Source organism: Stegostoma tigrinum, chromosome 13 (genome assembly GCF_030684315.1).
Source record: "Stegostoma tigrinum isolate sSteTig4 chromosome 13, sSteTig4.hap1, whole genome shotgun sequence".
In the NCBI taxonomy this organism is placed as follows: Eukaryota; Metazoa; Chordata; class Chondrichthyes; order Orectolobiformes; family Stegostomatidae; genus Stegostoma; species Stegostoma tigrinum.
The window spans coordinates 6,986,620-7,002,892 of NC_081366.1; the positions used below are offsets into that span (position 1 = coordinate 6,986,620).

Here is a 16,273-nt window from a genome sequence, read left to right on the forward strand (position 1 = left end):
TTTATATCAGCTGCAACAATTCTTCAACCAAATGTAAATCAAAACAGTGAAAGATTTCATCTGAATCTTACATCATTACACCTTACAACATTAAAGGCACATATGTAGTTCAAATAGATCATGAATATAGTTACTTAAAATTTTGATGAACCACCCATATTTGGGTGCCACAATTTGCTTATTCAGAACTATAGTCGAACTTAAAATAGGTTGTTTCCTTGTAAGGAAAACAAAACAAAATGATTGATGGAAAACTTTTGATTGACGACTACTATCCCATGTATAAGATATGTTAATCATGTTTGCATATGCATGAGTAGGGACTTAAATTGGTATCTAAATGAATCAAGGGCAAACACTAGAAAGACTTAAAATAAACAACATAATACCTGATCTTTCCGACTATGTGAGGTTCTGATGAACGCCAGTCTGTATTCATTTGTCCCACCTACAAAAATATACAGACACAAACATACAGTTATTAATACAAAAACAATTACTGCTAATGCTGGAAATCTGTAAAGGAAAAGAATTGTTGAATATAATCAGCAGGACTGCCAGATTTTTTAGGGAACAAATAAGAGTTAATATTTCAAGTTAATGACCTTTCATCAGAATTATTAATAATCCACTGAAAAACATCTGTTCAAGGAAACAAGCTGGCCAAATAAAGAGTGGGAAAATAACAACATAATGGAGAGGAGTGGTCCACTGGGCTAGTAATTCAGAGACGGCCAAGTTAACAGCCTAGGGCAGGGGTTCAAATCACACAATAGTGGAATTGAAATACAATTAGTAAAACTTGGATTGGAGGCCTGTTGTGGTGAAATGGTAGTGTCGTTATCCCTGAGCCAGGGCACATAGGTTCAAGAGATGTGTAACCATACACATACACATGGAAACAGACCTTTCAGTCCAAATCATCCAAGTTAACCAGTTATCTGATATGCATCTAGTCCCATTTGCTGGCATTTGGTCCATATTCCTTTAAACCATTGTTATTCATATACCCATCCAGATGCCTTTTAAATGTTGCCTTTACACTGGCGTCCACCACTTCCTCTGGCAACTCCTTCCAACATCTACCCACATGTCTAGTAACAGGTTGCTTATCAAATTTGGAATTGGAAGTGAGTCTTAGTAACGATGTGGATCACTAATATCTTGAAGTATGAAAATCTGCTTTTCTCACCTGGCCGAGCCAATGCGTGACTCCAGATCCACAAGAATGTGGTTGACTTTTAAAAATCCTCTGAAATGGCCAAACAGGGCTCTTAGTTCAATGGCAATTTGAGTCAGACAACAAATGCTGATCTTGGGAGCAATGCCGACAACTCTGAACAGAATAATTTAACAATCCCATTTGGACTGTGCAATTATTCATAAGATACAGGCTGTACGTATGTTTGTATAGGATGTATGCACTGGGCTATTGAACACTCAAGTAAGATATGTTTCGATTTAAAATTCAATGTTGTGAATTGTGAACTCCACCTTCAGAGCAAGTTTATTTATTATTTGTTTGACTCACAGAGAATGAAGAACGTGCAGGTATCCTGCAAGCTCCACATAAATGAAAAGGAGCTCCTTTGATTACTGCAAATGTGTCAGATAATCTGCTTTCCAAGCCGACAAGGCAAAATACTGTGAGCACAATAACAAATACATGTGTCAGCTATTGCTCAGTGGTACAATTCATCTTTGAATTACAAATATGTCACTTCAAGTCCTGTGCTAGAAGCTTGAGCTAATATCTAGACAGATTTTCACAGCGTCAGATTTTCACAGCGTCAGCAATAATGTCTCAGTTTGATTATGACATCCAGCCAGTGTTGTGAGTTTTTGCCGTGGGTTTTCATGTGATGAACACACTGGCTATCAAAGGCCAAAGGATGAAGAACAAAGAAAAGTACAGCACAGGAACAGGCCTTTTGAACCACCAAGACTGCAATGACACATGGTGCTTTTCTGAATTAAAAACCTCTGCCTCCATGTGATCTTGCCCCCCCCCCCCCCACCGCCATTTCCTGCCTATTCTTGTCTCTGCCAAAATGCCTCTGATATATACAGAGCATGACTTAGACAGTTATTGGTAGTTAATGGAGAAAGTTGCTGCACAAAGAGACCTAGGGGCGCAGGTGCATAGTTCCTTGAAAGTGGAATCACAGGCAGACAGGATGGTGAAGAAGTATTTGGCATACTTGCCTTCATTGATCAGCACATTGACTGTAGCAGTTGGGATGGTATGTTACAGCTGTACAGGGCATTGGTGAGGCCATTTTTTAGAATACCACAATCAATTCTGGTCTTCCTACATTAAGAAAGATGTTGTTGAACTTGAAAGGGTTCAAAGAAGATGTACAAGAATGTTGCCCTGATTGGATTGTTTGAGCTTTCAGGAGAAGCTGACACGGCTGGGGCTTTTTCCCTGCAGCATCAGAGGTTGAGGGGTGATCTTACAGAGGTTTACAAAATTATGATGGGTGTGGAAAAGGTGAATTACCGAGGCTATTTTTTTTTCACGGAGCAGGAAGTCCAAAACTAGAAGGCATAGATTTAAGGTGAGAGGGGAAAGATGTTAAAATGAACCTGAGGGGCAACATTTTCACACAGAGGGAAGTGCGTGTACAGAACAACCGACCAGAGGAATAGTGGATGCAGGTACAGTTATAGCATTTAAAAGGCATCTGGATGGGTCCATAAATAGGAAATGGTTAGATGGTTATGGGCCAAAAGCTGATAAATGGGACTAGATCAGTTTAGGATATCTGGTTGGCACGGATGTGTTAGACCAAAGGGTCTGTTTCTATGCTGAATAAGTCTATGACTCCATCATCTCCTCTGGCAGCACATTCCAGGCACTTACCACTCTCTGTGTAAAAACATTGCCTCTCACATCTCCTTTAAACTTACCCACTTTTACCCTAAACCCTGTTGGGCTATTTTTTCCTTATTTCAAAAAACCATCTTGGACAAATTGACATAAAAAATTGTCCTCCATCCAAGCACTGGCCCTAAGGGAGACCCAGTCAATACAGGGGAAGTTAAAATCACCAATCACCGCAACACTTGTTTTCACATGTTTGCATATTCTGTCCACATATCTATTCCTCTATTACTGGTGGCTATTGAGATGCCTGTAGTCAAATCCCATCAAAGTGATTGCACCCTTCCTATTCCTGTGTTCTAGTCAGGTAGCCTTGCTGAATGAGCCCGCCAAGATTTCCTCCCTCAGTACAGCTGTGATATTCACCTTAATCAGCCACCTAGCTTCCCCAGATAACAAAGTGTGGAACTGGGTGAACACAGCAGGCCAAGCAGCATCCTAGGAGCACAAAAGCTGACATTTTGGGCCTAGGCCTGGCTTTTCTGTTGAAGGGTCTCGGCCCAAAACGTCAGCTTTCGTGCTCCTAAGATGCTGCTTGTCCTGCTGTGTTCATCCAGCTCTGCACTTTGTTATCTCAGATTCTCCAGCATCTGCAGTTCCCATTATCTCTTTAACAGAGCTTCCCCAACTCTTTTATATCCCTGTCTATCACACCTTAAACATCTAAATCTCAGAACATTAAACTGCCAGTCTTGTCCCTCTCTCAACCAAGTCTGTGTAATAGCTACAACGTCATGGTTATATGTATTAATCTAAGCTCTCAATTCATCTGCCTTACCTGTCTTAGTCATATTAAAGCAAATACACTTCAGGCCGCCAATCCCACCGTGTTCAGTAACCTCTCCTTGTCGGTCAGTCTTACTCGCCTTTGTGTCAGACTCCTTGTCAATCATTTTACTTGTCCACCAACTGTTCTGGTTCTCAACCTCTTGCCACACCAGACTGAACTTTCCCAAGTAGCACATGCAAACTTCTCTGCCAGGATATTGGTACCCCTCCAGTTTAAGTGCAACCCACCCTACTTGTACAGGTTCCACCTGTCCCAGAAGACAGTGTAACGATCCACATACCTGAAACCCTCCCTCCAATACTATCTATTGAGTCACATATTTAACTGTATTATCTTCCTTTCCTAGCTTCACTGCAGTGAAGTAGTCACGAGATTATAACCTGCAAAATCCTACTTTTCAAGTCCAACCTAACTCTGTGATTTCCCTTTGCAGGACCTCATCTCTGCTTCTTCCTTTATTGTCAGTACCAATATAGTCAACAACCTCTGGCTGGTCACTGCCTGCCTTCTGAATATCTTGTGCCCGCTCAGCAACACACCCTTGACCCTTGTACCAAGGAGACAATCATCCTGATGTCTCACTTGCAGCCATAGAAATGCCTATATGTGCCCCTGACTATACAGTCCACTGTCACTACTGCTCACCCTCACTTTGACCTTCACTACTGTACAACAGTGCCAGCTGTGGTGTGACTCATTTGACTGCCACTCGTTCTTTCCCCTGAGAAGCCATTCCCCTAAATTATGCAAAATGGCATGCATGCTTGACACAGAAATGACCACAGGGGACTCCTGCACTGCCTGCCACACTTACTTGTCTTTCTGGTGTTCACCAAATTCTTCTCCATCTTTGTAGCGCTTACTGGTCATGTGACCAGCTCACTAACATTCTATCAATGATACTTTCTGCTTCGTAAATGCTCCATTGTGAGTCCATCCTCATCTCCAGGTGTTCTATCCGGAAAATCAGAATCTGCAGCTGAGCACAATTCCGGCATATATAGTTACCATGGAAGCTGGACGTACCACTGATTTCTCACACATTGCAAGAGGAGCATTCCATGTGATCCATTTCTACTGCCATTGAGAATCTTATTGAATAAAACAACCTGATCATCTAAAGATAATAATCCAGGAACCAAATACACTAGTCTCACTCCTGGTCTCTACTGCTAGCACACTACAACTACAAAAATAAGTGCTTTATCTCCTTCCAGACACTCATCACTCACTCTTGGTCCTGAGTAGCCAAGCCTATGTCACTTTTTGAGTTGTGACGTCACCTCTGAAGTATTGCCCCTAGATTCACCTCCATGTTTTCTCTGACTGATCCTCTTCCTCAGGTATTTATCCTTCTGCCCTTGTTCACCCCCAGGTTCGCTCTGACTGACCCCACTCCTCAGATAGTTATCCTGCTGCTGCTGCTGCTGCTGTTCACCATGCGGTTCATTCTCCTTCGCTCTGTTGCTGCTGCTGTCTCTGCTCAGATTGACTACCTACTTGTGAATATTGGGGACAGGAACAGGACGTCCCACAAGCTCGTAGGATCCAGAGTGCAAAATCTGCCATCTTTTCATTTTCTCCTTTGCCTCACCATTAAGATATTATAACTTGGGTAATAACATAATTTGATAGGCAGGATGGGCCACTCTGAATAAATGGTAGTGGTCATAATTTCAAGAAGAGCTTCAGGCTGTCTCTGAAGCACTTTCTTTGTATTCCCAAGAAAGTATGACATTTGAGAGTTGAGAAAACAGAGCTTCATGAAAGAGTTGCTTTTCAACGAGTCAGATAAAGTGTTCGGACTGTCCTCATATACCCCTCATCTTTGACTCACAGAATTCCTACGGTGTAGAAACAGGCCCTTCAGCCCAACAAGACCACGCCGACTATCAAGGCATCCCAGCCAGACCTATCCCCCTATACCCCACCTAATCTACATGTCCATCAACACTGTGGGCAATTTTCCATGGTCAATCCACCTAGCCTACACACTTTTGGATGTGGAAGGAAACCGGAGCACCTTGAGGAAACCAATGCAGACACAGGGAGAATGTTCAATCTCCAGACAGATAACCGCCTGAGGATGGAATAGAACTTGGGTCCCTGGTGCTGTGAGGCAGCAGTGAGCCACTGTGCTGACCCCCTTTAACCTCAATCACATCTGATCCTAAAATAAATTGAAAACTATTAGCATACATTGTCTATGAACTGCAGCTGACTGAAGTGCAATTACCTGATCTATATCAGATTTGCAAGGCACTCTTGATCTTTTCAATTCTAATGCAAAAGAAATTCATTTTGTTCTTGAAAGTTGCCAAATTAAAAATAATGTAACAATCCACTCCTGTCAGCCAAAGATTACACCATCCATACGCGTTGAAGGAAACACTTTGGAATGTTTTGAGCATTTCTATAATTTTGTAGCTACTTCTGACAAAAGCCCTGCATTTTTTAGAAGATCCAATACAGGTTTAGCTATAGAACTCAGCATTCTACAAGCTGTTGCAATAACAGTCAACAAAATTTGTGCGAGGAATTCTCATCATCATACTTGTAGTTAAACCCGGGCAAAGTCAGCAATGCCTAAGAGACATCGAGAAATTTCATCAGCCATATTTTCTGAATTCTATGGGAGGACAATCAAACCAATGTTTGTGTACTTCTTGGAGGCAGAAGCAGAAAATCAACTTTGGTCTCAGCCGATATCCCAGTGCCAAATTTAAAGAATTCTGAATCGTTGCCTGCACTATCCAAACTAATACAAAGAAAGATGGTTATGTTTGTTGGAGATCAGTCTTCTCAGCCCTAGGACATCGGTGAAAGAGTTCCTCAGCATAGTATTCTATGACCATCTTCAGTCGGTCATCAATGACGTTCGCTACATCATAAGATCAAAAGAGAAGATGTTCGCTGATGAATGCGCAATGTTCAACACTATTTGCGACTCCTCAGCTGATGGAGTCCATGTCCAATGGGAGTTAGGCCTGGACAATATCCAGGTTTGGGCTGACAAATGGCAAGTAACATTCATGACACACGGGCATCAGTCATAATGATATTCAACTTCAAAGGAGCTAACTGTTGGCCTTTGACATTAATCGGAATGGCCACAACTGAGTCCACCAGGATCAACATCCTGGGGGGTAAAATTGACCAGAAAATGAATTGGGCTATCCATTTAAATACAGTGTCGACAAGAGCAGGAACCTTTCAACAAATAACTCAATTATTGTCCAAGCCTGTCAACCACTTTACAAGGCACAAGTCATGAGTGTAATGAAATACTCCTCATTTGTCCTTATCAGTGCAGCTCCAGTGACACTCAAGAAGTTTGACACCATCTGGGACAAAGCAGCTGGCTGATTAGTGCACACCGGCAAACAATCACTCCCCACAACACTGATGCTCAGCGGCAGCGGCATATACAACCTACAAACTGCATTGTAGAAATTCAACAAGGCTCCTTCGTCAGCACTTTCCAAACCCACGACCATTTTGATTTGAGGGATAAGCACCGCAGATATTTGAGAATGCCAACATCTGCAAATTCCTCCAAACCACGCAACATCCTAACTTGGAAAATTATTGTCATTCCTTCATTGCTGCTGTTGTTTAGTTCCTGGAAATCTATGCCGAACATCAATGCGGGTCTACCCACACTAAATGAACTGCAGTATTTCAACAAGTCAGCTCACCATCACCTTCTCAGGAGAAAGTAGGGTTGGACAATAAACGTCAATACTGCCAGTGAATGCTAACATCACAGAATAAAAACAAAAATAAACCTTTCTTCATACCTACCATACTGGGATACCCACTCTCCACCCTCCTCACATCCTTTGCAGAGTACCGAAACCAACCCCTGCCAAAAACACCCAGGATTTACTCGCTGTAGAGTCCAGTGATTCTAATGCTTTCATCTGTGGAAGCTGCTTCCTTTTCCTTTCATTAGCCAGAGCTAGCAAATCCCTATTTCTGTGAACATGGCTGATTATTTAAATGGTCAAATGATTCAATGAACTGCTCATTTGAAAATTCTAACCAATCCTATTTCTGACTCAGAGAATGAGAATTGTTTTGTTTGGGGCCAGGGCTATCACTTCCATCTTTAATTGTAATTTTCACCACACGGAGAAGCTTTCTGTCATGGCAAAACTCCAGGCAATACATTAAATCAAAGCATCTTCCACTCTCACAGATGAAGATAAGCAATTTCATCAGTTCTGAAGAAGAATCACTGGATTCAAAACTTTATCTCTACTTTCTCTCCACATATGCTGCCAGGCTGGCTGCATTTTCTGCTTTTGTTTCAGATTTCCAGCATCCCTAGTTCTCTGTTTTATTTTTGTAGATGTCATGGCAGTGATGAGTTTGAAGAAAGCCTTGGGATTGTTCTTGGTGTCCTGGCCAATCACCCCAATCACCATCACTAAAGTAGACTAGCCAATGTTCACACATTGTTGTTTGTGGGAGTTTGTGAGGAGAAAAGGGCTTAGAAACAGGATTTGGCCATTCGGTCCTTTCAGCCTGCTCACCCATTTACTAACATCATGGCTGATATGGTTGTGGCATTATTTTCACTTTCATATTTTTCCATGACTTTTGACTCCCTTATCTACCAATACTTTATCTAACTCAGGTGTGAGTACATTTAAAGAGTCAATCTTCTGGAGAAGAGAATATAACATTCCTTCAGTCCTCTGTGAAAAATTAATGCTATTTACTCGTTGTTTCAAACGGGAGATAACTTATCCTTAAACTATTTCCTGTAGTTTTAGTCTCCCCACAAGAATAAATATGCCCGATTTTCCACAAGATTCAATCCTTGAACATCTTATGGGTTTCAATAAGATCATTTCTTCGATTCCAAAGTTATAATCCTAATCTATTCAATCCGAACTGAAATGTGACTGAAATTGTGTGAAATTGTGTTAATTCGTATGTGGTCTTAGCAGCATCCTTAATCTTATATTGCATTTCCTTTGAAAACAATAATGGCATTCCCTTGGCTTTCCTTATAACTTCTGTAAGTGCATATTAATTTATGCAATTCATGCACCAGGGCACCTAAATTCCTCTGCACCACAAAGACCTGCAATCACTCTCTATTGAAGCAGTACTAGTAGTAGCTTCATTATTCTTACTGCCAAAATGTGCAAATTTACATTTGTCCACATTATACGCTATTTTCCATATTTTTGTCCACTGACTTAATCTACTTCTTTGTAGGTTGTAAGTCTCCTCTTAGTAACTTGCTTTCTGTCATAATTAAAGGACAACTGGTAAGCCATTTAGGATTAAGCTAAGGAGAAATTTCTTCCCCCAGAAAATTGTGAGCTTGTGGAATTCTCTGCAACGGGAAGCAGTTGATGCCAAAACATTAAATGTTTTCAAGAAGGAGTTAGATTTTTTTTAGGGCTAAACTTTTAAAAGAAACTGGGGAGTAAGCAGGGATAGCAGACTGTGTTGGTTGATTTGCCATGATTATATTGAGTGGTGAAGCAGACTCATAGAGCTGAATGGTCTACTCATGCTTTTATTTTCTATTTTTCTATGTTTTCTTAGCTATTTTGATGCTATCCACAGATTTAGCTACCACACATTTGGGTCACTTCATCCAAATCATTGATACAGATTGTAAATAATTTAGGACCTACCAATGATCCCCTGGATGTTCTGCTCATAATAGATTTGCTCACCCAAAAAGGACCCATTTATCCCAACTGTCTGCATGGACTGAAAATTGCTTAGTGCGTAAATGACGGAGAAACCATTTGGTTTTGTCTAGCATGGCAACCTTTGACGTAATCCCATAGCAAATGCATGCAAATTGCTAAGTTTTCTACATTACAACAGTGACAGTACTTCAAAACTACTTCACTGCTCATAAGGGACTTTTTGATGCTATGAAATTGTATTAAAAAAGCACTAATTGAATTGAAGTTCCCAGTTTTGCTGGTATGTAAATGGAGATTAAATTTTAGCACTACTAAAGAACAGATTGTCCTTTCAACCAATTGATAACAGGAGAATTTTAAAAGCAATTCAACAAACTGTAAAATGTTCAACTTTTAATTTTAAAGTTGAAGTAATTCAATTTCCAACAGTTATCATTATACTGTCGACAGCATCATGCTGTGACCGTATGAGACTATTTGCTTGAGGCAATCTCACTTCAAAAGCTAAGTTACATTCTCTTCTGCAGCTCTGTTTCATGTTTTCCATTACCACAAAACTGAAACTCCTTTTCAGCAAAGAATATAATTGTAAATTTTGCACAAATCTTAGAGCTCTAAATTAAAAGTAATTGCAGTTTTGAAATTTAAAAAATACATAGAAACTGAAAAAGGACAAAAAATTCAGTGGCACTATTTTTCTAAAATACACATAAATTATGATTGCAACTGAGGTGGAATGTTCAAATAAATGTACATATTTAAGCATGAAAAATGTGGAAGAATTGACCAACTGGTGGATGCAAAATGAATTTTCTTTTGATGTTTGTCATAATTAAAGGTAAAATAACAATATCATTCTGTATTCTGGGTCTGAACTTTGCACAGGAATTTGTTTCACAACACTTTGGTCAGAAAGTGCTTGGAATACATATTCAGTTTTGTATATGGAGATGTAATGGTGTACTGGAATTGTTGCTTGTTCAGTAATCCAGAGTTCCAGATAATGTTCTGGGGACCCAGGTTTGAATCCCATCATTGCAGTTGGTAGAATTTCAATTTACCAAAAGTATAAGGATACCATTAATCCATTGTTGTGAAAACCCATCTGGTTCACTATTGCCCTTTAAGAAAAGAAATCTGGCATCCTTGTCTGGTATTGTCAAAATGTGACTCTAACCCCAATGTGATTGACCCTTAACTGCCTTCTGAAATGGCCCAGAAGCCACTCAGTTGTATCAAACTGTAAAAAGCCTCAAAAAAGTAATGAAAATAGACAGACCAGCTGGCACCAAAGTCGGCAGCAGAAATATAAAACAGGGCTGGATTTGCCCTGCAAAGTCCTCCTTAAACCAAAATTGGGACACCTATCTTTCAGACCAGTCATGCAAACTCCTCACATATTATACTCACAGAATCAGAGCATTGTACAGTCAGGAGTGGGTTGATTTCAGAACCCATTAAGTCTCTTGACATAATGTCAAAATGGGAAGGGAAGTTACTGGTAGTTGCCACCTAAACCCACCGGCTGATGAATTAATATTCTACATGTAAAACAAACAAAAGTAGACATTGTTGGAGAAACTCAGCGGGTCTGGCAGCATCTATGGAGAGCAAACAGAATTAACATTTTGAGTACACTCACCCTTAGGTTCTGAAGAAAGATCACTGGAGGGTACTCTACATCATAACATGTGGTCCTATCACTATGCCAGAGAGAACAGATTTTGAAAAGACCTAACTACTCAAGGCTAAGTATCCATGAGTCTCTGTAGATCATTTGCAGCAGCAGAAATGTGCTGCATGTCATCCTTGCAATCTCCCGGCATATCCCCCACGCCATCATTACCGTTAAGGTAGGATATCAAACATTCTGGATGTGAGTTTGCTCGCTGAGCTGGAAGGTTAGTTTTCAGACGTTTCGTCACCACTCTAGGTAACATCATCAGTGAGCCTCCGATGAAGCGCTGGTGTTATGTCCTGCTTTCTATTTATTAATAGATAATAAATAAATAATATTAATAAATAATAAATAGAAAGCGGGTCATAACACCAGCGCTTCATCGGAGGCTCACTGATGATGTTACCTAGAATGGTGACGAAACGTCTGAAAACTAACCTTCCAGCTCAGTGAGCAAACTCACATCCAGAAACTCAACCTGAGCTACAAATCTTCTCAAAATATCAAACATTGTTCAATGAGCAGTGCAAAAAGGCATGCTGGGAGCAGCACATGTGCACCTGAATAAAACGATGTCAGCCTGGTGAAGCTGTAAAACATGACTACTTGCATGTTAAACAACATTAGTAGTGAGTGACAGACAAAGTTTAGAAATGCCAAAACTAATGAATCAGAGCGAAGCTGTGCAGTCCTTTTACATCCAGTCACGAATGATGGTGGACAATTAAACAACACACCGGAGAAGGCTCCAGAAATATCCGCATTCTCAAGACAGTGAAATCAGAACATCGGCACTAAAGATAAGACAGAAGAATATGCTATAACATTATTCTATGTACTTTTCTGCTTTTTTTTGGATGTTGTGCTGGTCTTTGTCTTATTGTTCACTTTCTCCCTTCATCATTCATATGGGTGGTTTTAATGTGGGCACAATCTATGTTCCTTCGCTCAAGCCATTAGCACTTTTTTGGATGTTGCATCATGAAATCTTGTATTATGTAAATGTCCAACATATCATAGATCCTGTCTTTCACTCCCCCACCCTCCTGCCCTACTCACTGGCAATAAAGCTTTTACGTTTCTATTTCTTTTCTATTCAGATGAAAGCCCATGAATCTGAAATGTCACTGGTTTTTCTCCACTGATACAGCCTGACCTGCTGAGTTTCAGTTGGGTCTTTTTGTTGTTTCCATATCAGATATCCAGCATCTGCAGAATTTTCCTTTTGTATTCATCCCTCATTTGCACATCTGATTTTCCTTCATATTAATCACTTCTAATAGTTTATCTGGTGGCAAAACCAATATTTTCATCATTCATTGGCTTCAGGTTTTCTTTTTCTGAATTACCTATTTCCTTCCCTAGTGACCATTTAATGTTAAAGAAAAACAGAAAACACGAGAGAAACTCAGCATCTGTAGAGAGGTAAACAGAGATAATATTTTGAAATCCAGTGACCCTTCATCAGATAGAAAGCAGCTGAGAAAAAGTGGCATTTACATGAACTATAAGGTGTGGAGTGGCAAAGAGAATACATGGAGACAGTGCTGAGAGTGACAGAAAAAAGATGAGGCAAATGAAGAGTTTGCTGATGGTAACCCAAGGGGCACATAAATGCTGAATACTGTGCTTATGAAAAGTGGTAACAAAGTGTGGAGCTGGATGAACACAGCAGGCCAAGCAGCATGTTAGGAGCACAAAAGCTGACGTTCTGGGCCTAGACCCTTCATCAGAAAAGGGGGATGGGGAGAGGATTCTGAAATAAATAAGGAGAGAGGGGGAGGTGGACCAAAGATGGATAGAGGAGAAGATAGGTGGAGAGGAGAGTATGGGTGGGGAGGTAGGGAGGGGATAGGTCAGTCCAGGGAGGACGGACAGGTTAAGAGAGCAGGATGAGTTTGGTAGGTAGGAAATGGAGGTGCAGCTTGAGGTGGGAGGAGGTGACAGGTGAGAGGAAGAACAGGTTAGGCAGGCAGGGATGAGTTGGGCTGGTTTTGGGATGTGGTGGGGGGAGGGGAGATTTTGAAGCTGGTGAAATCCACATTGATACCATGGGCTGCAGGGTTCCCAAGCAGAATATGAGTTGCTGTTCCTGCAACCTACGGGTGGCATCATTATGGCACTGCAGGAGGTCCAGGATGGGCATGTCGTCTAAGGAATGGGAAGGCGAGTTGAAATGATTCATGACTGGGAGGTGCAGTTGTTTATTGCGAACTGAGCGTAGGTGTTCTGCAAAGCGGTGCCCAAGCCTCCGCTTGGCTCCGCAATGCAGAGGTAGCCTCACCAGGTACAGCGGATGCAGTATACCACATTGGTGAATGTGCAGGTGAACATCTGCTTGATGTGGAAAGTCATCTTGGGGCCTGGGATGGGGGTGAGGGAGGAGGTGTGGGGGCAGGTGTAATACTTCCTGTGGTTGCAGGGGAAAGTGCCGGGTGTGGTGGGGGTTGGAGGGGAGTGTAGAGCAGACAAAAGAGTCATGGAGAGAGTGGTCTCTCCAGAAGGCAGACACGGGTGGGGTTGGAAAAATGTCTTTAGTGGTGGATTGGGATTGTAGATGGTGGAAGTGCTCGGAGTGAATAGTTGAAATCTGTTTACTTAAACATTTACTGGTTCTTGAGCTCATTTGCCTTTAATGGGATTATCCTTTTTTTTGCAAAAATAGCTGCCACATTTACCATATTGGAAGATAGGAATCTTGAAGTTGAAAGCAACAGCAGACTATTCAGCGCTTTGAATCTGCGTGTGTCATTTGGTAGGATTATGACTGAACTGACTGAGCTCACAACTCTCATTTCCTGTTTGCCCACAACAACCCTTAACTCCTGTGCCTCTCAAAAATCCAACTAAATAATAACTGTGACTGCACCTCTAAAATGATTCATTGAATATGTGTTTTGGGACTTCTGAGGGTGTCATAATGTGCTATTTAAATGCAAGGTCTTTCCTCTATCAAAGTTGACTGTAACGATCTCTAAAACAAATTAGCTTTGGCGTCGCAACCCACTTCATGGTGGGTATAAATTTACAGACAAAAACAATCTATAATTCAGAGGTAATGAAATTGGAAAACAAGCTACAGTGATGGCTTTTGCAAAAGAAATTGGAAAATGTCAAACTGCTTCAGTCTGAGGGGATCATCTGAACGCAAGGTTAAGCAATATTATTTCAGCAATGAAAGAAGATTTACTCTGTAACTAGTCCTGTACTGCAGGATTTACCTGTATACTCATTGGAAAAACTGGAAATGTAATCTATTCCCTTCCACTGACATCTTTACCCAAGTTGTAACAAACATGATGCAGCAAAAAAGCTCATTAGTTCACCATCTCAGCATAAAACAATATTACCCACATTATTTTAATTTTCACCAAGCATAACTTTGCCCATAGAATAGGAATAGACCTTTCACTCACTTGAACCTGTTCTGCAATTAGATGTGACTCAACTCCACATATCTGCCTTTGACCCATATCCATTATACCCTTGCTGAACAAAACTTTATCTGTCTCAGATTTATGAGCAATAACTGATATAGCATCAACTGTGATTTACAGAAGAGAGTTCCAAAATTTTACCACCCTTTACGTTTTAAATAATGAGAGGTCATCCAGGATTTGCTTTCAAAAAAAACAAAAGATTTTAATCAAGGAAAGTGAGACCGAAAATTTATGTAACCACATTATTGCTATTTCAATGATATGAGATGAAGATCTAAGGATTATGATCAAAAGTTGCTCGAAATTTACAGCAGAGAAAGAAGCCATTCAGCTCATTGTACATAGGCTGATTGTTTCATGGGATATTTGTGCCTTGTCCCAAATCCTCAACTTTAACTATAACCTTTGTTGATCTTCATTCTCAAGTACATGCCTAAATCAGTCCTAAACATTTTAAAGGGAACAGTTTTCAACAATTTTTCAGGTAGCTTATTCAAGATTCAATTTAGCTTACCTTTTCTCCCTTCTCACCAATAACATTAAATCAATTATCTTGGTTATAGACTCACTCACCAGAGACTTGATGTTCTCTATTTGATTGAAATCTCTTATCATCTTGAAAACTTTTCTTAGGTTACCACTTCCTCTTAATTATTCGAAGGAGATAGTCCAATGTTTTCAAACTTCCTTCTAAGTGAAGGCTGCTATCTTGCTACCATTATGATAAACCTCCCATACGTCTTTTCTACAGTTTTTGCATCTTTCCTAAAATGTGCTGCCACAATTGTCCACAATATTCCAGCTGAGTCTTAACTGGTACTTTAAAATTTCCGGTGCAATCTCTTTGCTTTTCTATTTCTCTGCACATATATATAACCACAAGCTATTTTTATATTTTTAACCACGTTATCATTTTCCATGTCACTGTCAATGATTTTTCTATATATATTAAGATTTCTACTAAAATACACTTCTGAAAATCATATAATTTATAGAATACTGTTTCCATATTAGTCTTGCTATAATGCATCACCTCATGGCATCCTATCATGCATCTTCCCTTTTAACCATCCAGTGCACATCAGAATTCTGCAATTATCCTCACCAGTTGCCTACTTTTATGTCAACTGCAATCATTACATTGATGCTCCCAATACATAAGTCTCGATTGTTTACGACAAGTAAAAGATCTGAAGGATCTAAGGCTGACCTACAGGAGACACAACTGCAATTCATCCTCCAGTATGAAAAATCTATCACCACTCAACACTTCCTGTCACTGAGCTAATTCAATATCTTGATTGACATTTTTCTTATTCATTCATTCGTGGGATGTAGACATTGTAGGCTGGACCAGCATGCATTTACCATTCCTAGCTGCCCTTGAGAATTTATTGGCGAGCTGCCTTTTTGCACCACTGCAGTCAATTTGACATAGACTCACTAACAGTGTTGTAAGAAGAGGAGTTCCAGGATATTGACCTTGCGGCACTGAAGGAACAATGACATATTTCCAAGTGAGTATGATAAGTGAGTTAGAGGGGAAACTGTAGATGGTGGTGATCCCATGTGTCTTATGTGGCGGTTCCTCTAGTGGCAGTGGTTGTAGGAATGGAAATTGCTGTATAAGTAGCATTTGTGAAATTCTACAGTGCATCTTGTGATTGTATTGACTGCGCTACTGAGCTTTACTGCTGGAGGCCATGAATGTTAGAGGATGTAATGCCAGTTGGAGTCTTAACAGAACTGGAGAGAATGGAAATCAGGGAGAAAACTCTCCGATGATTGGAGTCATAC

General features: G+C 40.4%; 1 protein-coding gene across 5 annotated transcripts in view; it reads right to left on the bottom strand.

The window, feature by feature from the left end:
* The window catches only part of LOC125458278 (protocadherin alpha-C2-like), a 227,948-nt gene that overhangs the window by 119,151 nt on the left and 92,524 nt on the right, over nucleotides 1–16,273 (bottom strand). For all 5 annotated transcript variants that reach the window (XM_048543430.2, XM_048543429.2, XM_048543432.2 and 2 more), the window contains exon 2: nucleotides 390–448. In XM_048543430.2, coding sequence (XP_048399387.2) covers nucleotides 390–448 — 59 coding nt within the window. The remainder of the gene's footprint in view (nucleotides 1–389; nucleotides 449–16,273) is intronic.